This window comes from Oryx dammah, unplaced genomic scaffold (genome assembly GCF_014754425.2).
Source record: "Oryx dammah isolate SB20612 unplaced genomic scaffold, SCBI_Odam_1.1 HiC_scaffold_21, whole genome shotgun sequence".
Taxonomy (NCBI): domain Eukaryota; kingdom Metazoa; phylum Chordata; class Mammalia; order Artiodactyla; family Bovidae; genus Oryx; species Oryx dammah.
Window position 1 is genome coordinate 57,784,602 of NW_024070205.1, and position 20,153 is coordinate 57,804,754.

Genomic DNA, 20,153 nt, shown 5'->3' on the forward strand with positions numbered 1-20,153 from the left:
AAATTCACTTGGCAGTAAATCATGCCATCTTGGGCTCTCTCCACTGCTGAGTCAAACTAAATGAATTGTTTTTTACCTTTCGGTGGGCCCCCTGAGGACATAGGCTGCGTTTCATTTCTTTAAAAAACATTCCCCAAGAACTTACCCCAGGCCGCAATAGGGATGCAAAAATTCAAACAAGAGTTGTTTGGAAGAGAAAGGAGGGAAACGGGGAAGACAGGAGTAACTACAGGTGAGTGTAAGAAACGCTATACAGAATTGAGTACCTTTATGAAAGGCAGGTAGAGGAGGGAGAACCCGCCCCTGGGGCTCCGCTTTATTTGCGGGCTGAATGACAAGAGGGGTTAAGAGGAGAAGGAAGGAAGGGTAAGGAGAAATGGTGGGGGTGGGGGTGGGGGGGTACTTTAACCCTGTCTCAGTGCCTCACAGAAAGGAGTACTAATCCACTGCGGCTAAAACTCAAATCACTAATAGCTGACTCTGAAAAGTACTAGATAATGTATTTGTCTCCAGGAGAAAACGTATCTAACTTGCTCTGTTTAAACTTGTGGGAAGGGAAGGGGCGGGGGTGGCAGGTAGGGTTGTGTGTGGCCAAGGGTTGCAATGGAGAATGTGAACAGAGGGCTGGCCAAGTGACGGGGCACAAAGGCCAGAAGCGAGGACCGCGGGGCAGTGGCCGCAAGACAAGAAAAAGGAAGACAAGGGGATACGGCTGTGGACAGGTTACTAGCTCCCGTGTCCACATCCGCGGGGGTTAGCAAGGAGGCAAGGTCATGCGTGCCTCCACGGGGGCAACACTGAGGGAACCGAAGAGGGGGGCGTTTCCCATGCTGCAGTAACCTGGATGGAAAACTGTAATCCACCTGAGCCATGCAGAAAGATCAGCGAGGCGCTGTGCCTCCCAGCCGGCGAAACCATGCAGCGTCGCAGGCGTGTCGAGCCCGACGGGGCCGCCATGACTGCGGCCTGGACCAGAGCTGCGCGGGCCCCGCCCCTACGCCGTCCTGCGGGCCCGCGCACGTAGGCGCGCAAGGGGCGCGCCTGGAGACGCGCTTGCGCAGCGGGGTTGCGCAGCCCTGCCTCTGGGTGAAGTCTGAGGCCGGTTAGGCTGTACTGAGGGTTTGGATTTGCTAAGACTGGTGTCATACAGGTGACTCCTTTGGTAAGGCTAATGGATATACTTATTTGCTGTAGGATTTTCCAACTGCAGTTCTAAAACTCAAGGTTGCTTTTTCATTTGGAGACATAGAGGTGTTATGATTTACCACTGGGCCACTTGGGAAGCGCTATGTATCTGAAATAGGCAGATTCATCAAGGCGAGTAGAGTAGTGGTTACCAAGAGCTCAGGGGAGCAGGGAATGAGAAGATATTGTTTGATGGGTACAGAGTTTTTGTTTGGAATGATGAAAAATTTCTGGAAATAGTGGTGATGGTTATACTACATGGTGAATGTATTGTATTTAATGCCACTGAAACTTATCACTTAAAAATGGTAAATATTTTGTTGTGTAGATTTTATCACAGTTTTTAAAATACCAAAAAAAAAAAAAAAAAGCTTAAAAGCTTTCTATATCAAGGCCTAACAGTAGAGATCTTTTAATACTGATGGCTACAGCCCCAGAAAGGGCTTGCCAGGAGGTGCCAGGGGTAAGGAATCTGCCTGCAATGCAGGAGACTCAAGAGACGTAGGTTCAATCCCTGTGTCGGGAAGATCCCCTGAAGTAGGAAATGGCAACCCACTCCAGTATTCTTGCCTGGGAAATCCCATGGACAGAGGATCCTGGCCGGCTAGGGTCCAGGACCCACACAGTCAAACATGACTGAGCAGGTTCATATATAGCTCCGGCAGGTGGCTCCTGCCTCCTGTAAAATTCAACAAGAAACTGTAGAACTTTAAAGTGCCCTTAAACACTAGCCTTCCGTTCATTGTAGACTGCACCATATTTACGCAATTGCCACTTTTATTTGCTCAAGGTAGTTTTGTTACTCCCAGTTGACTAAACTGCTTATCTTCATGGATCAGATGCCAAGATAAGCTCTAAGCTATCACAGTGTTATACCAATGCTGTCCATGGCAATGGCCCTAAATGCCATTAGTTAAGAAGATCAAAAAGAAGCTGAGTCATTTCTCAAGTCTCTAGATCTTCAGCAGAGAATACTGAGAACAAAGTAATTAAGGAGGACAGGCTGGGATGGACAGAGAGCTCTGATAGCCAATTCTCAGAAATTGGTTCTGTCTCTAGAACTGCCTTCCCCACTTGAATTCTGAATAACTTTCAAGAGCCAGGTGAGAAAAGGGTGGTGTTACAGGAGAGACCACTGGATATATGCCAGGTAAGGCTTTGAGTTCTACTCTTAGAACTCCATTTACTGCCTGGAAGACTTTGCTGTGCCCTACGCCCATGCTTTTGAAATGACAAGAAAAATCAGAAACATAATTATGATGATTACTGTTGCCAATAATAGTAATAAACTCCTGAAATTCATTGGGACTTACTAAGTGTGAAGCACTGTCATAAGTAAATTCCTGTAAAACTGAGACAAGCTGGAACCTGGGGCCTGGGACCCTTTGCTGCAGTGCTTGCACCTGGATAGATATCTCCACTAGCAGCAAAATATTAATACAAAGAAACTATAAGGGACTAAAAATAACTGTGTGCATGTGCAGTTGGGGAAAATTATGGAAAACAAGATACAGAAAGACCAATTGCCACTTATGAAGAGCTAGGAGCTAAAGCAGGGGACTGCTTATGCTTCCTGCACACAACACCTTCAAAGCAGTAGGCAAGCCAGTTAAACCACTCCTCCAGCCCAACCTGTGGGCACACCCCTACCCTTTCCATATATAAAGAGCTAGTTCACCACCACCGACCCTCCCCATACCCCCAGGTGAGCAAGGGTGTAAGGAAACCTGTTGCTTGTTCTTCCTCCCCTCTGCTGCAGCAGGGACTCCAAGAAAGCCTTGTCTGAATTTTTTGTCTAGCCTCTTATCAGTTCCTATTGATTAAGGAGCCCACAAAACCTGGTCGGTAACAAAACTGCATATTATTACTATCTGTTTTGGCCAGTGAGGCTCAGAGGGCTAAAGAACTTGGCTCAAGGTCACACTGCTAGTCATTTGTAGAGCCTGGATTCATATATTGGTTCTAGATAAATGGTGAAGTCGCTCAGTCATGTCCAACTATTTGAGACCCCATGGACTGTAGCCCAGCAGGCTCCTCTGTCAGTGGGATTCTCCAGGCAAGAATACCGGAGTGGGTTGCCATTTCCTTCTCCAGGAGATCTTCCCGACCTGACTCCAAAGTCCAGGACTTTAACTGTTACATACATTTTATACATGAGTTCACAAAAATTAGTGTATGTTCCAACTATTTTATTTTAGGAAAAAAAAAAGTGTTTCTGGGATTTAAACTATAGCTCTTCAGAGTCTTAATCGATTAGGAGTTCTGTGTTTCTTCAGATATCCTCAAATCTCCTGGTTTTAATTCCTGATTTGCTCGTATACCTTGAATGAGTATCAGTTCACCTTGAAGGAGCATTAGTTTAAGCAGGTACCTGAATGCTAGGATTCTGAGTTTCACCTAAAACTTGAGCCTTCCCAGATTTAGGATCATTATTGGAATAAGCCAGATTTTTCCAAACCTAATCAAAATACCCCTTTGTTTCCAGTGATTTCAATGCTTAGCTATTGTTGCTATTCCTTTCATCTTTATTTATAGAACAAACAGAAGGTTTTAGATTACTGTATTTAGAAATGCCATCTGGTAGGCAACTATTGAAAAAAAAAATGTTTTGTTCCTTTCATGTAACTTTGTTTTGTAACTTTCATGGTCTTTTTATCCATTACTTTGAAATGTAATTAAGTTTCAGGATGGTTGTTTGCTTCTTTTTATGGTGGATCTTTTGCCCTTTTGAACTTGGGGGAAGAGTTATCCTTGGGAGAAGAGTTATCCTTGGGAGATTTTTGTTCATACACTCTTTTACTCTTTGTGTATCTCTTCCTTTTGTTGTTGTTGTTACTCATTTCCTCTCAGCTAATCTATATGCCTTTTACTGATACTCTTTTGGTAACTTCATTGTTTAAACTCAGAGCAGGTAAATAAAAGCAAAAACAAAGTAAAAACAAAAAACCAATAACCAACCCTCCCTTTTTGCAGGGTTTTAAGCCCCATTTGGATCTAAAGATATAAATGGTAGTGTTGGAATTTAGTTTGCTGCTGTAGATTTAGAAATCCTTAAGGACATATTTATTAGTTTTTTAAAAAAGATTGAAATATTAGCCATTTAGAAAGTGGTATATTTGGTACTTTCAAGTGATCACAGTTAAATGGAATCACTTTAGTCATGAAGACAAGACAATTTTTATATTTGCTTTCATCATTCTAGAGCATCAAATCTTACCCTCTCCATTGGTTGGTTTTTATCTGTTGCATTATTCCAAGGGACAGAGAAACACACACACACACACACACACACGCACACACACACACACACACCCCCCTGATACATAGTGGATAGAATGTCTCAGCATTAGGTAACTTTGTAAATTTTGTAAGTTAGCAAAGTAAATGTTTTATGAAAGAAAAACTGGAAAATACTTAAAGGTCCTGAATTCTTACTAAACAATAAAACTGAACTTTTTAGAAATGAATGGCTATATGAGATTATAAACTTCAGTAAAATTATCTTCTCAATTCTAGGGACCTTAAATTTTTTCAGTTCAGTGCTTCTAGACACAGATGTGAGGAGTCCTCCTACTTTACCCCACTATTCCTACTAGATATACATGGCATGTATACATGGGGTCTTTGCAGACCAGGAGGTCAGCAGGGGCATTGTCTGCTAGGCTGAGGCAGCATGGTGGGGATGATACATGACTTACTCAAATGTGGACTAAATACAGTCCTGGAGTATGGGCACTTATCACTCCTGCTATATTATTGACAGTCAGAGTGATTCACATCAAAGCAGTGTGCAGGCCTTGGGTGAGGACAGTGGAAGTTTCTGCCTCAAACATAGGCTGGGTGTCAGTCTGTGTGACTGGACACTGGAACAGTGTTCTCTGCATTACCATGTGACTCTTCTTTAGGAAAGGGATCATCTCCCTTTGGAGCACTTTTTCCGTGATGAGTTTCCATATTTCTAAGCTACTTTCTGGAGACACCTTCTAGTCAACTTCCTCTAAGTTCTTATACTCCTCTTGGGAATCCCTCTATTGATCTTCATAATGTCTGTGGACTCTCCCATCCATTCTTTACTCTTGCATGACAGATCTTGATGGCTCTTCAATTTCAGAGAAAGAGTTATTAGCAATGCCTAACCAGATCCTACTTCCTTGAGAGTGGGGAAGGCTCAGTCTTCAGACTGTCCCATGGGCTGGGGGGAAGATGCATGCCATTCATGTATATTTTTGGGGGAAAAAAAAAAGGGGAAAGTAAAAAGAGCAATTTCCCTATTAATACAGTCTGAACGTTTATATCCTGCCATATTCATTTAAGAAGAGATGAAATGTAGATGTAATCATAATAGCATGCAATGGGCAGAGTATTGAAGTGATATTCCACCTTCAGGAGTAACAAGCTATGTAACATTATACAGGCCATTTAGTCTCTTTGGACCAGTTTTTCCAACTGTGAAATCAAGGAGTAGGGCTTGGTCAGCTCTCAAGTTCTGTGATTCTACGATCATGAAGGAATTTAAATTTGTGACACATGCCACTTCTATAAATATATTCAATTATGCTTTTAATATTATGGCTCAAAACTCTATTATACTGCACACACTTTTGTTTAGTAGTATCAGAAATATCAGCAAATATAATTTTCCTTCTTCCTTGTGTGGCTGATTTTAGTACCTTTAGTCTCTACTTTCTTCCTGACGGTTTCTAAAAACCAGGAAAAAGAGGGTTTAAAGGATCTTTTAAAAAAACAATCAGATCATACCAATCCATCTTTGTAATTTATTAAGTAAGTGCAATTTATTCTGAAGTGAACTACTTTCTAGTTATCTATCTCTATCATTGATCAATGGAAAATATTTATGTAAAAGTATGACAATGGATTTTCTATTGTCATATCTATATTTTATTAGAATATACAGAAACTGTAAAATCCTCTTCAATTCATGTTCTAAAGGCAAATACCATTCCTTTGTCTAATTATACTTTCAGAGAATTTTTTAACAAAATCCTGGCAAAATGTGAGCCTTTAAGTGAAAATTTTTCTTTGTATAGGTTAAAAATGGATACCAGTAAATACATTAAAAATAACTGAAAGCAGGATCTTGAAGAGATAGTTGTATTCCTATGTTTATAGTAGTACTATTCAAAATGGTCAAAAGAGGGAAGCAGCCCAAATGTCCATCAAGAGATGAGCAAAGACAAAGTAATGTATATAATACAATGGAACATTATTCAGCCTTAAAAAGGAAAGAAATCCTGTTACATGCTATAACATGAGAGAACCCAACCCAGGGATCGAACCTGGGTTTCCCGGATTGCAGGCAGACGCTTTACCATCTGAGCCACCAGGGAAGTCTTGAGGACATTACGGTGAGTGAAGTAAGCCAGTTACACAGAGATACATACTCTATGATTTCACATTTGAAGTACCTAGAGTGGTCAAATTCATAGAAGCAGAAATTAGAATGATGGTTACCAGGGGCCAGGGCAAGTGAGCAAAGAAGTGTTGCTGTTTTAATGTGTATGTCCTGTGCTGTGCTAAGTCGCTTCAGTCGTGTCCGACTCTTTGTGACCCCATGGACAGTAGCCTACCAGGCTTCTCTGACCATGGAATTCTCTAGGCAAGACTACTGGTGTGGGGTGTCATTTCCTTCTCCAGGGGATCTTCCCAACCCAGGGATGGAACTTGCAGTTCTTATGTCTTCTGCATTGGCAGGCAGGTTCTTTACCAGTAGCGCCACCTGGGAACCCTTAATGTGTATAGAATTTCACATTTAAAAGATGAGAAAGCTCTGGAGATTTATTTCACAGCAATGTGACTATACTTAGCACTTCTGAACTGTACACTTAAAAATGGTTAAGAGGGTAAATTTTATGTTATGTGCTACTGTCATTATTTAGGTAAATAGATGCAAGGGACAAAACAGGAATTTAAGGCAGTGATTATTCAGAAAGTTAATTTGGCATTCATTACGTATTTTCATTTGTATGCATTTTGTTTCATTTGCCTTCACAGAGTTTAAGAGAATATGAGAATATATGTGAAAAGATACATTTTTATTAAACAGTGTTGAAAATCTACAAACCCACACACAATTTCAACTAATTTAGACCAAATTGTCAGTGTTGTATGGTGAAAGGTGCATTTGGTTTGAGGTACAAAACCTAAATTTAAATACTTTTCCTCTCAGCCCTATTACCTTCTAAACCATAATTTCCTTAGGTGCAAGACCTGTTTTACTTGCAAGACCTATTTTAGTTATCTTCCTGAGATGCCTAGAATGGAATCCTAAATATTACTCGTTGGAATTGAATTATACTTTTAATTGAGTTATATTTTGAAGAAAAGGTATGAAAGAAGGGTAAAACTCTACAACCCAGTAGAAATATACCTGACGTTGGTCATGTTGGCAGTAGCCAGGAAGAGCCAGAAATGTGGACAACCAGACAAGGCCAAAGCCAGGATCACAATATTAAGACCAGTTTCCAGCTTCACTTGGAAAGCAGAATTTGTTGAAAAATCACAAAATGCCTTGTCAAGAAATTCAGTAGTGGGAATAAAGAAAACCTAGGATATGAACCTGAGTGAAAAGAAGAACTAGGTCATAAGGACAAGGAAAAGGGTGAGCCATAATCCAGGAAGGGTGGTTGCTGAAAATGTGGCATATGTGATTGGAGCACACAGGCCAACCAGCCTGTGAAGATAGGTTCTGGTCCTGTGACAAGGCCGTTAAAGTGATGGTCATATTGGAGAGGGGATGGTCCTGGTCTCTTTTAAGAGATTGTGATTCAGCTTAAAGTTATGGGCCACCTCAAGTAAAAGGGAGACACACACACCCCAGTGCACTTTGGGGGTTTTCTGAATCCACCAAACGACTCCCTAGAAAAGTGTGGACCTCAGGTGCTCCATGCTCTTCTGTGTTTAATTATGAGATTAATGTTGATAATATCAATCCTGTTCCCAACAAGCAGGGCTTATAAGAAGCCTCTGCTTAAATCCTCAGCTAAACCTTAGCACTGTCTGCCTTGCGCTAGCTACCATATCATCCAGCTTCATTGGTAGGAGAAACATGATTAACTTCTATAGAGATTGTCTCCAGAATTTTTTTCATTATATGTACTCTATCACTAAAAAGATTTTAGCATATCTCTTATATTTATGTATGTTATATAATGTATTATTTAGTCATTCATTATATGCATATGCAACATAAATAAAAGTAGAAATCTGAAAGCTTGGGATAAAAATAAGATATAAACAAGTTTTAATATCTTCTTTCTGCAATCCAAAGGACTATCCTGTAAACTATTAAGATCAAGTTACCCTATTTAGAAAACTTTTTCTGGAAGATGATACTTGCATATCTGAGCATGGCAAGAACAAGGAAATGAGGTCATTTTTATGGGAATGCTTCATTTTAAGAAAGCATGATATACATCTCCAAGTCTATATATATCAGACAAATTAAATATGGTATAATTTGTATTTCAATGAGTGTCTATTTCTTTGACCTTTTGGAAGACACATTGGGTTTTTTCCATCTTTCTATTCCCAGTGCCTCGATAGTAAAAAGATTCCTCACAGTTCTTTCTTTCAAAGGTACTTTCACATCTAATATAAAGTTTGCTTTTACAAAAGCAGTTTTCAAAACACTCTTCAGGAACACCCTCTGTTTATCTCCCTGTTGATTCCTGGAGACAACCAGTCTGTCCTGCTCTTTTCATCGTGTAGAACAGCAAGAGTTCTCCCAATGTGCTGTGCCCACTCTGGGCCCCTTTCCCTTTTCACCTTCTGATCTCTCAGCCAGGGATATCTCTCCCCACCTTTACTTGCTCATTCATTCTTCAAATCTCAAATTTATCTTGTCTTCCTTTGTCTGATCATTATGGAGCCCAAATGCCCCACCTACCTGCTCCTCTGGTACACACGGCCACCACAACCCCGCATTTGCACATTTAACCATTTACTTTCCTGTCTCCCACTTCCCAGTCCCCCACAATGGCCCTAAAATACCAGTAAAAATAAAGATCTTGTCTAGCCTGGTTGCTGTGTGATCACAGGAGCCTTTGAAAGCAGACAAGGAAGGCAAAAGACCCGGTGGAGGGATGATGCAGAAGGGATGATGCAAAGCTTGAGAATGACTTGACTCCCCATGGCTGGCTTTCGAGCTGGAGGCTGGGGACTATAAGCCAGAGAAAGCAGGCAGCCTCCAGAATGTGAAAATAGCGGACATGAAACTGGGAAACTCAGTGCTACAACCACGTGGAACTGAACTCTGCCCCACAGCCTGAATGAGTTTCAAAGCCAGTTTATCCTCAGAACCTTGAGAAAACCTTGATGTCTGAATCATAGAGCAAAGAGCCAGCTGAGCCATGCTGTGCCTAGACTTCTGACTTAATAAACAGCTGTAATTTTTAAGTCAAAAAATAAAGAGCTTCCATTTAATGTTGCCACTGTGCTAAAACCTGTGCAATGATTCTCTCACTTGAAGGCAGGCTGCAGTTGTGTATTTGTGTGTGTGTGTGGGCATGTGCACACACATCCGCGCATGTGGAGATAGAACTGTTGTTTAAGTTTTTCTCCTATTCCCCCCATTAGTTTATATTTACGCAATTATTATAGAATGTGTAATAGACAAAGGATGTTCACAGATATCATTCTCTACAGCTGTGTCATTAGGAAAAGCACAAGAGAGAAATAAGCAATCTACTTAATAATTTCCATTTTTAAAAACACTGAACACTAGCTTTTGGAACTTTCACTGGCAAAAATCACAACTTCTTGCTTCAATTTGCAACAGTGATGGTCTTTGAAAAACTGTTTATCTGGGTAGTTTATTTCTTTCTTCTAACAATTTGTATATTCTTCTTACTAGCATGGAAGTCTAAATGGAAAAATGTTAATAATATTTTGTTTATGAACACAAGTGGGTTGACTCTAATAAAAATATTGATTCATGTCTTCCTTCTCTGTGAGAAATGCCACCCATAAAGTTAGCTGGCACTTGCTTCTAGTAATAATATAATTTCATGAAAGCCAGAAAAAGTACATACCTTCCACTTGCAAAAGTGTGAATTATTTATTTTTCTTAACAAAAAATATAAAGCACATCAGTGTTCAACGTTAGCTGAAAACAATTTAGCAGCAAATTTTAACTAGACTATGTAAGACATCAGAAAAGCTTGTCATAACAGACTGTAAGAATGTATACCCCTTTCTATAGAGCACAAACATAAAATTTTAAATCTAAAAAAGTTTAAAAGATAAGGAATAACCAGCTTTCATTGTTAGTTTATTTCCTGTTTTTAAAAAAGAAAGATTCACATATGCTATATAGATTTAAATCTTCCTCTTCTCCACGAAAAGTATCCCATTTATGTAGGTTTTTTACATTGTGCAGGTGGAGTTGATAGACAAAAAAGTGTGCTTCATGGTTATGAAAATCATCACATATACTAACAATTCCCATCACTTACCTCTCTAGTCAGAGAACATTTCTGCTCAGTCACATGGTTAACATCTGGAAACCACTTGGGGTAATAGCTACCACCAATTTGTCCCTTATTCAGGGAAAACTTGGTAGAATGGGGCTAGAGAAAGTAAATTTCGTGTTTCCGTCAACCACACACACACACTCAAATCTCATCATTATCTTTAAGCCATTCGTTAGACCAGAGAAAAGACTGAACTATCAATAAATATATTCCTTGTCTTAAACTTCCAGAAAACATAAAAACATACTGCAAATGAAATGTCTTGATTATTTCAGTTCACACAGGTCATGATTTTTCATTTTGACCCATGGCCCTGGTCATAAACACAAGGTACATGCAGTTTTTCTTATAAGCTGTGCATTGTGCAAAGCACCAGTTTCCCTCATCATATCATTCAGGGGCTTGTTCATTTCTGAGTAAGGAAAAGAAGAAAACCAGGGAGTGTGGCATTAAAACATCAGCCAGACTCTTTGTACCTAATGGCAGCCATTTCTTAACTGCGTCCCACTGATCTCCAAGGCATTTTCAATAGGATCAATTCAAGAAGCCTCTCTAGGGATTTCATTTCAAAGATTCACATGATCTAAAGAAGAAAGAAAGAAAAGACACACGAGTACTGTAAAGAAACAAGTAATATTTTCCCCCTTTTCTATAGTGGTCCATGTCACCAGTTAGAGAAAAGGTTTCTCTTTATATTCAAGGGCTATGCTCATCATGCCAATAATTTGGGGCTCTGAACCTTAAAATGAAGTCCTTTGAAAAGAGAACTTTAATTTTTGGCTATGGCTGTTGTTCTCTAAGGCTGTCATTGTTTATAATTATTTTCTTTCTTAACCAGTGATTGACTAAATCCAGTCCTCAAAAGATGTCACCACATGCCACATGGCTACAGCCCAGGCTGCTCTGCTCAGCTGTCTTGACTACCTCCTACATTGTTTGAAAAAAGTGCTTTATTTTATCCCTAAGAGGGTTTTTGTCAGGCCTGGCTGTTTTGCCGTTGATTTACTTAAGCTCACTTAAGCCTTTTGGTTATTTTGTGCCTAGTCTAGTGAAGTTGCATTGCGATGGCCGTCATTTGAACTCAAGTAGAGGAAAAAGGTCTCATACTAAGTGATACAAAATCAGGGATTACTCACATATCCATGTGGTTCATTAATTTAAAATTATCTAGTATTCACCACTTCTCAAAATGAAGTCAGTCTTTTAAATATATATACACATACACACACATGCATATATTATTATAACATATATAGTAATATATATAATAATAAATATATATAATCTTCTTTTCCAAAGTTTAGCCAAGTTAGGTGGCAATGGTTTAGTTGCTGTTTTGTCTTACTCTTGTGACCCCATGGACTGTAGCCTGCCAGGCTCCACTGTCCATGAGATTTCACAGGCAAGAATACTTGGGTGGGTTGCCATTTCCTTCTCCAGGGGATCTTCCCAACCCAGAGATCGAACCTGTGTTTCTTGCGTCTCCTCCATGGGCAGGTGGATTCTTTATCACTAGCACCATCTGGGAATAACTTCACCAGAACATCAGCAGGCAGTCATTTTTAGATTATGTCTTACACCTCATCTCCAATTCCAGTGAGTTACCCAGTCCTAACCCATTATGCTTTCCCAATCTGCCCTCACCTCCATCCTTAAAATCACTACCTAAATTCAGGTAGTCTTTGTCTATCCCTAGTCTATTAAGAAGGACCTAATGAGTCTCTCCCTATAGCCTCTTTCAATCTACCCAATTAGTGTCCTTTAAGTTATTTCTGTGTTGCCAGAGCTACCTTGTTACATACATGACCATGTCACTCCTCTATTTAGAAAGAAGAATCAACTCTGATCTGAAATGTTTCTAAAAGTTAGCTTGTCCTTTGTGTCTTCCCAAGTTAAAATATGGTCTATGTATAAAGGCTGGTTGGGATGACCAGTGTATAACTTTTGGCCGTGTGGTTTTTACTTGAGAGATTGTTCTTGTTTTCTTCTGTTGTTCAAAGTTCCAAGTGATATATGTAAAACCATTTCTTCCTCTTTCCAGATGCAGTTCCCTCTGCTCTAAAACGGGTTTCTCCATGTAACTGGTCGCATCCTAGACCCATTTGCCTGCTGTTGCAGTTTCCTTGTATCTCAAGGAAGCCATGTTAAATGATGGAATTTGGGTTTTAGTGAGTTCTCTTAAAGATGCCTCGTTTATTTCTATAGAATAATCTTTTCACTTGGCATAAAAGTTAATGTCACTTTTCTAAGTGCTTGCTGAAACTGAAATGTCCAGTGTGCTGGCTTTCCACCTGGAATAAAATTAGGATTAGGATGAAAAGGACTCACTACATTGAAGAAGGCCCTGGATTTTAAAAATTATTTTAGATTTCCTATTGTTATTTTGCATTAAACATGCGCAAACTAAGCTATGAAGCCAATTAAAGTTGTTTCTGATTTACTCTGACTGCACATAAGCATTCTTATTCACTATCAGTGCCAGCTTGAGCATTATCCAAGTCTTAACGCATGGATCTCCCCACTCCAGCCACCACCAATCATAGCTGGGAGAATATGCTCATATTTTTCAAGCCTTGTATAGGATTTGTAAAGGCTCTTCTACTCTACCTCTCAGTGTGAAGCATTATTTCATAGAAGACTGAAAGCTTGATTTTCTGTTGATTTTTAAGCCTTTCACACAACATAAATATAAAAAGCTTTATCTGAGTTTACTTGTACTGTCTCACTCAAGATGGATCTTAAAAATGCTTTAAGAATCTCCCCCTTGTTTGTCACGTGTTAGGGTGTGTGTGAGAGCAGGGAGAAAAAAAAAAAGCCAAGGATTAAGTTTGTTTATCTTAAAATTTTTAGCTTGTCGTCAATCATTTCATTTGAATGTGCTACATCATACTACAGTAATTGTTTTAACCCATTTTCTGCTGACCATACCAAACCTTCTGTGAAATCAATTTAAAGTTGTTCCTTTTGAAATTTCTCTCCAAAAAACAAGGAAAATATAGATTTGAAGTGATTATAGGAATAATCACAGTAAAATCCAACTATTTAAGTACAGTTTGAACTTATATTTTTCTATACTGGTTCACAATTTCTAGCATATTTGTCATGCAAGGCACTAGGTTATATATATATATTTTGCAGGATATAAAAACACCCAGATTAAATGGGTCAATCAGTTCATTAACTAGTTAACTAACTTCCCACCTCACTTTTTCTCTATTTTCATAGCTGTTTATATTTGTTTAGGGAAGCCAAACATGATATCCTGAAAATCATTCTCATAAGCTATTTACTCCACATAATAGAAGTTTTGTGATACAAAATCACACAATTATAATGTTCTTTTAAAAAAACACACACAACCCTTCCCCCATCTAAAAGAAAAGTTATAAATTTAGGCCAATATAAACTTGTCAGAGTTCTCGCTCTCAATTTCACACCAGGGCGTGGTGCTGCACAGCTGGGGAGCTGAGCTAATAAGTGTTGAAAAATGAAAAATGCTGCTTTATGGCATCACATAAACTGGCAAAAAGAATACTTTTACCTCCACCCCATTTTTGACAAACAAATGGCAAAATGTAGATGCTGTAAGAATGAAATTTTATGGTATTAGGCCCCTGGGACAAACAGAACAGTCTTGTGGGATTTTCTTTTTATTGAATACTATATGTAATAAGAAGTGGCATAACATTTATAAAATCTAATCACTTTTGTTCCATTTTTGAACCCCAAAGGGGTCATTTCTAGGAAAGCTGTTGGAAACACTGAATAATGATCTATTTATCCAGTAGTGAAACAGGATTATCCCTTTTACAAGGAGACTGAGTTTCCCCTAACAATGTACATGCTATAATACGAATGCACACATTGAGGTTTTTGAGGAACACCAGGTACAACAAACATTTATCAAACACCTATAATGGCATTCAGAAAGTAAGGCTGAGTCCTCTTAGGTAATTTACATTCAGTACTGAAATCAGGACGCAACTGAGCTTCCTGGATTGATTTTGTTTCCTGTCTGATGGCCATTCACTCATTCTCACTCATCAGCCATTCCTTCAGCACTCAATCTGCAAACTCTAGTGCAGGCTTACCATGTCCAAGTGCATAAGCCTACTTAAATGTCTGAAGTCACAAGAATGACATCATTAAAGCAAGATGACCCACATTTTTCATGAGGAGAAATTCCTTTATGCAGGGGCTAAGAACCCACCTGACAGAGCCAGAACAAGGTTAGCAAGGAAAGAGCCAAGAGCATGCACAGTCAGGGTACATTCCATCCCCATAGAGAAACTCTGGACTTCACTGAAGGGAGGTGACAGAGCAACTCAGGACCCTCCTCTAAGGCTTCTAGATATTGCTGGGCTCCAGGAGCTGGGAATTCCCAATTACATTTAAGTAACTATGATTATCTATTTTATATTTACCTTCCCTGATTTTCCATAGCTAGAAATATAATGTCTCTCCTCTAAACTTGCTAAAATGGTATCTGAAACCTTCTTAAAGAAGTTACTAGTATTTACCTTACATAATAGATATGTATACTTCTTGTCTCCCTACAAAATGTAAACTCCTAACGGTAGGACTAAAGTTTGATATATCCTTTATTCACCCACAGTATTTAGTACAGTGCATTCTGAATATTCTATCATTTGGTTGAATAAGTATCTTCAATGGAGTCAAGCATACATAATCTAATATAGTGTCAGATAATACTACAGTAGTAAATAAAGACAAAAATATAAATACTAATTGAGAAAACTAAAAAGCATGACTACTATTGAGAGAAGTACCATTCAGGCAGTCTAAATCATGTGCTAACTAATAAGTAACAGGACAAATGAGGGAACTCTGACTATAGTTTTTAAAATGTGGAATTATATGAATAAGTCACTGAAAAGTGACTTTCCCCAAATTCCCCAAAGATTTTGAATATACTTTATAGGACCCAACCAAAGACTACAGTTACATGTATTTTTATATTTCATAATTTAATAAAATCCATCACTGGAGTATTTCCTCACAAACAAATGCAAATTCTGCAAATGCAGATGATTTCTAGGAACGAACACATTTCCCCATCACTGTTATTAATCTCAGTGTTAGTTACTACTATAAGTTATTACTGAATCTACAATTACATACACTGAAATGGTAAAAACAAGGATTGTAGTCAGTTGTAGTAGGTTCTAACTATTAAGTAGGTGGCATTGAAATGTATTTTTTTCTCATCACCCTGCTTAATACTCCAAGCTATAGAGAGGAACCATAAGTTCTTTAAGAATATAGACTTGTCAATTATCTTTGTTTTAGTGTTCAGAATATAGCTGGCAACCTATCAGTGCTATTGACATTTTGTCTTCCCTGGTGGCTCAGCTGTAAAGAATCTGCCTGCAGTCCAGGAGATGCTAGTTCGATCTCTGGGTTGGGAAGCCCTGGAGAAGGAAGTGGCAACTGTTCCAGTATTCTTGCCTAGAAAATTCCATGGACAGAGGAGCCTATTGGGCTACATACAGTCCATGGGTCAGTAGAGAGTTGGACACAACTGATCAATTAAACACAGCAATAACAAGCGCAAAAAACATAGAAGAAGGACCAAGAGTAAAGATAATGAGTCCCCCTTTGCCCAGGTTATTTGAGGTGTCAACAGAAGTTGATGACTGTTGGAAATACGTGTCTAAAGCTTAGACTGAGGGTGGAAGTAAACTTTGGGAGTCATCAATATCAAGGAATCAGATAAGACCATGGGAATTGAAGAAATTACTGTTAGAGAAAATTGGTAGTAGGAGGGAAGAGAAACTAGGAAAAAACACTTTTTAAAGACCCATATTAAAAGACTAGGCCAGGGAAGAGAAATCAGTGAAAAGTTCTCAGGAGAAATCATGACGGTAGAAGGAAATATGGAGCAATGTCATGAAAGCAAAGAAGGCAATTATTTTGAGACTGTTAATGTAGGTAGACACCTGTGGGTGCTATAGAATGAAAATGAGGCCATTGAATTAATAGTTAAAAGGGAGGTGACCAGGAACATTTTTTTTCTGTTTTATTGCGATATAGTTGACAAATAGCACCATATAAGTTTAGGGGATACAGCATAATGACCCGACTTACATGTATTGTAAAATGATTATCACAATGAGTTTAGTTAACATACATCATCTCATATAGATACAAAATGTTTTTCCCCTATGGTAAGAACTTTTAGGATTTACTCTCTCAGCAACTTTTAAATATGGTCCACAGCAGTGTTAACTATAGTCATCATGTTGTATGTTTCATCCCCAGTACTTAATCACAACTCAAAGTTGGTACCTTTTTGACCACCTTCACTCAATTCCCTCACTGCTCATAACTCCAGTAACCACAAGTCTAATCTCTGTTCCTGTGTGTGTGTTTGTTTTTAGATTCCACACATAAGTGAGATAATACAGTGTTTGTCTTTCTCTATCTGACTTATTTCACTTCGTATCATGTCTTGAAGGTCCACAAATGTCAGGCTTTCCTTCCTTTTAGTGGTTAAATAGTATTCTAATGTACACTTATACATTTTGGACAGCATTTTCCATGAAGCAGTGAGGTTAGGGATCAGGTTGCTCAGATTGGAAATCTGGACTGGAAAAGTGAACACAGCCAGTGTAGTCTTTGAAAAGGTTACTTGTCACATCCAGAGGGAGACAAAGCTTTAAAAAGGGGTATTTGAAAATATGGGGGTGGTTTGAGCATATTATACAAGTTGACGAGATGCCAGGAGAGGGAGAACAATGGGTTGAGCAAGAACTCAAAGAAGATGGAAGAGGATGGGAAGAGCCTCACAGAGTAGGAATGCTCTTCCCTGTAAGACTGGAAAGGAGCATAGGCACTTTGGAGTGTGGGGATCGTGAAACCGTGCCTGACTGTACCATATAATGGCCATTTTCTAAGAATGAAAAGAATAGGATTTAAGAAAATCTGTAAAGGAAAGGAAAATTCAGCTGTATAAGAATGGGGAAGAATTACTAAGTAGTCATAAATGCATATAGAAAATTTAAAGGAGCTGATATACATTGTCATCAAATTTATACCCGTAGCTACTGAAAAGAAACCAAAGAAATGGAATGATTTATTAACCTTGTGTTGGAGTTGGCAAGGCAGAGGGTCAAGGGGAGATGGGACTATCGATTGAACCAATGAGACTGTCCTACTGTATAAGGTATGTAGGGACAGCAGCAAGCTGAGAAAGAGCAGGTAGACTGGGAAGATAACGAGAGGATAAAGCCCACAGGTGCCAGCAAGGTCTCTGAGCCAGTTTAGTGAGAATGAGGGACCGAGAAAGATGGAAGGACAGGCAGTTACATATAATTAAGGACTTTGAGAGTTAATTATTTCAGAGGTGGAATATTATTATGTGGAGTAAAGTAGTGTGAGAAGATTCCCTGAGGAAGTTAAGACTGAGCAGGATCTGTAAGAATGAGTAGAGTTTTTTTATTTGTTTTTTTGACACAACAGTGGGGAAGAAGGAGGACATTCTGTGCTCAAAATCCAAGAAGAACTGGGGGCAGACTGAGAGAGTCATCATGCTTCCCCCAGCTAGAAAGGCCCACTGCTGCCCTGGAGTTTACAAGAACAAGCCGGACTGAGAGATACACTGAATTACATTATAGAAGAGTTTGAAAACCCATTATGGGATTAGCACTTTGATCTAGTGGACAATTGGGAGCCATAACAAAATATTAAGCAAAGAAATGCCGTGAAGCGAGTAATTTAGGCACATTTGCCTGGATGGAGGCTGTGGAAGGGATCTCAGAGGGGAGGTGTGTGTGCCCAAGGGTGTCCTTGAGCAGGCTCAGGAGACAGAAGCTGGAACCATGACACGAAAGGGGGTGGCTTCAGCCAAGAAGTGAAAGGATTTGGTGACAAACTAGAGGCAGGGAACATATGGAAGAAAGAGTTCAAGTGGTCCTCAAGTTCCTGGGCCAGGACACCAGAAAATAGCCCTACAGCTGAGGGATCTCAGGAAACTGGAAAGGAGGGCAGCATGGAGATGCAGAGACGGGGGCATGTGTACATAGGAGAGTTTTCCATCCAGGAAGACCTGCCCCAGTGCTTCTTGTTTGTGCTGTGAGAAAATAAGGTCCTTCTGAAGCCACTGGATGTCAAAGGCTCATAAACATAGCTATCATCATGTTATTTGCTTTATTAAAACTGACGTGTGATGGAGCAGTGCCCTGTTGAGAGGTGGCGGTAGCAGGCATCAGCCTGGCATGAAGGAGTCAGAAGTTGGGTGGCTCCTTTCGTCACTTGGAGCAAAGACTTCTGGTGAACAGGCTCTGTTAATGATGGCCGCGTTCCAATTAAAAAACCTTTAAGGGAGGATTATATGAAAAGACTGTTTAATCACACCTTGAGTTTTTTCAGTTACAGCTGCACACGGATAGTGAGCACCATGCTGGGAGCACTACCTTTGATTGAAAAGCATAAAATTTTTACAGGTTTTTTTTTTTCCTACTAAGTTCAAATTTGAGGGTCTCTTCTGTGTTACACTTGGGTAATAATCTAGGACAAAATAGTCAAAAATGCATAAATGAGCCCAGTTAAAAATATGTTTTAAAATATCATCTTTGATGGTCCCTAGTTATTTAGGTTGTGGAAAAATGTGGATTAATGAATATTTTAAATAAACTTTACCATGTAATAAGTGCAAAACTGGGCTAGATAGATCAGTAGTAACTGAGAGTAATGAAAATATTTCTGGAAATGGTTGTTTAATGGCAGAAATATGACAGTATTTTATTATATTTTTGAAATTCATTTTTTTCTAATATATTTCCTTTAAGTTTTTTAATAGACTGTGTCTTTTAATAGCATGCTGTTTTATAATTACAGGGAAGTATGCTACACAAGGGAAAAAAGTCCCTCAACTCTTAACTAGATTTTGTTCTCATTATTGAACCATCAAGAGTGAAAATAAATGTTGCCCGGTAATGACTTCTGTTTTTTCCATGTGGAATGTGATTAGTAGAATTTTCTCCCCATATAGAGGGCAATTTATAAATTTTAAAATTTAGTTCTAGATTTAGAATCTGATTATTCAGTAAATTCTAAAGCCATTGAAACACCTTTTCTAATTCTTTATGGAATAAGCAGTGAGTGGTGGATTAGTTCTCTAGGGCTATTCTAAGAAATGATCATAAACAGAATTGCATAAGAAGACTCAAGTTTATTCCCTCACAGTTTTGAAGGCCTGAAGTCTGACACTGAAGTGTCGGTAGAGTCACCCTCACTCCTAAGACTCTCGGGAGTCATTCTTTCTTGATTCTTCCAGCATCTGGTAGCTCCTACCATCCTTGGTGAGTCATGGCCTTCATTTCTGTTTCTTTGTCTCTGGGTCTGAATCTCCCTTTCCTTTCTTTTATAAGGACCTCGGTTATTGGATTCCAAAAACTAGGATTTTATCTCAAGACCCTTAACTAGTTATATTTGTAAGACCTTTTTTCCAAATAA

The 20,153-nt window shown here is 39.1% G+C and overlaps 1 protein-coding gene and 1 long non-coding RNA gene across 2 annotated transcripts in view; one reads left to right on the plus strand and one right to left on the minus strand.

Moving 5' to 3' along the window:
- Positions 1-1,570, minus strand: part of LYPLAL1 (lysophospholipase like 1) — a 31,444-nt gene extending 29,874 nt beyond the window's left edge. Inside the window, exon 1 of the mRNA XM_040263263.1 lies at positions 864-1,570. Within this exon, the coding sequence (XP_040119197.1) occupies positions 864-1,146 (283 nt within the window). The 5' untranslated portion in view covers positions 1,147-1,570. The remainder of the gene's footprint in view (positions 1-863) is intronic.
- Positions 1,075-19,534, plus strand: LOC120880129. Its single transcript, XR_005724963.1, has 3 exons — positions 1,075-1,162; positions 2,245-2,335; positions 17,741-19,534. It is a non-coding gene; the product is annotated as an uncharacterized LOC120880129 (long non-coding RNA).
- The last annotated feature ends 619 nt before the right edge of the window (positions 19,535-20,153 follow it).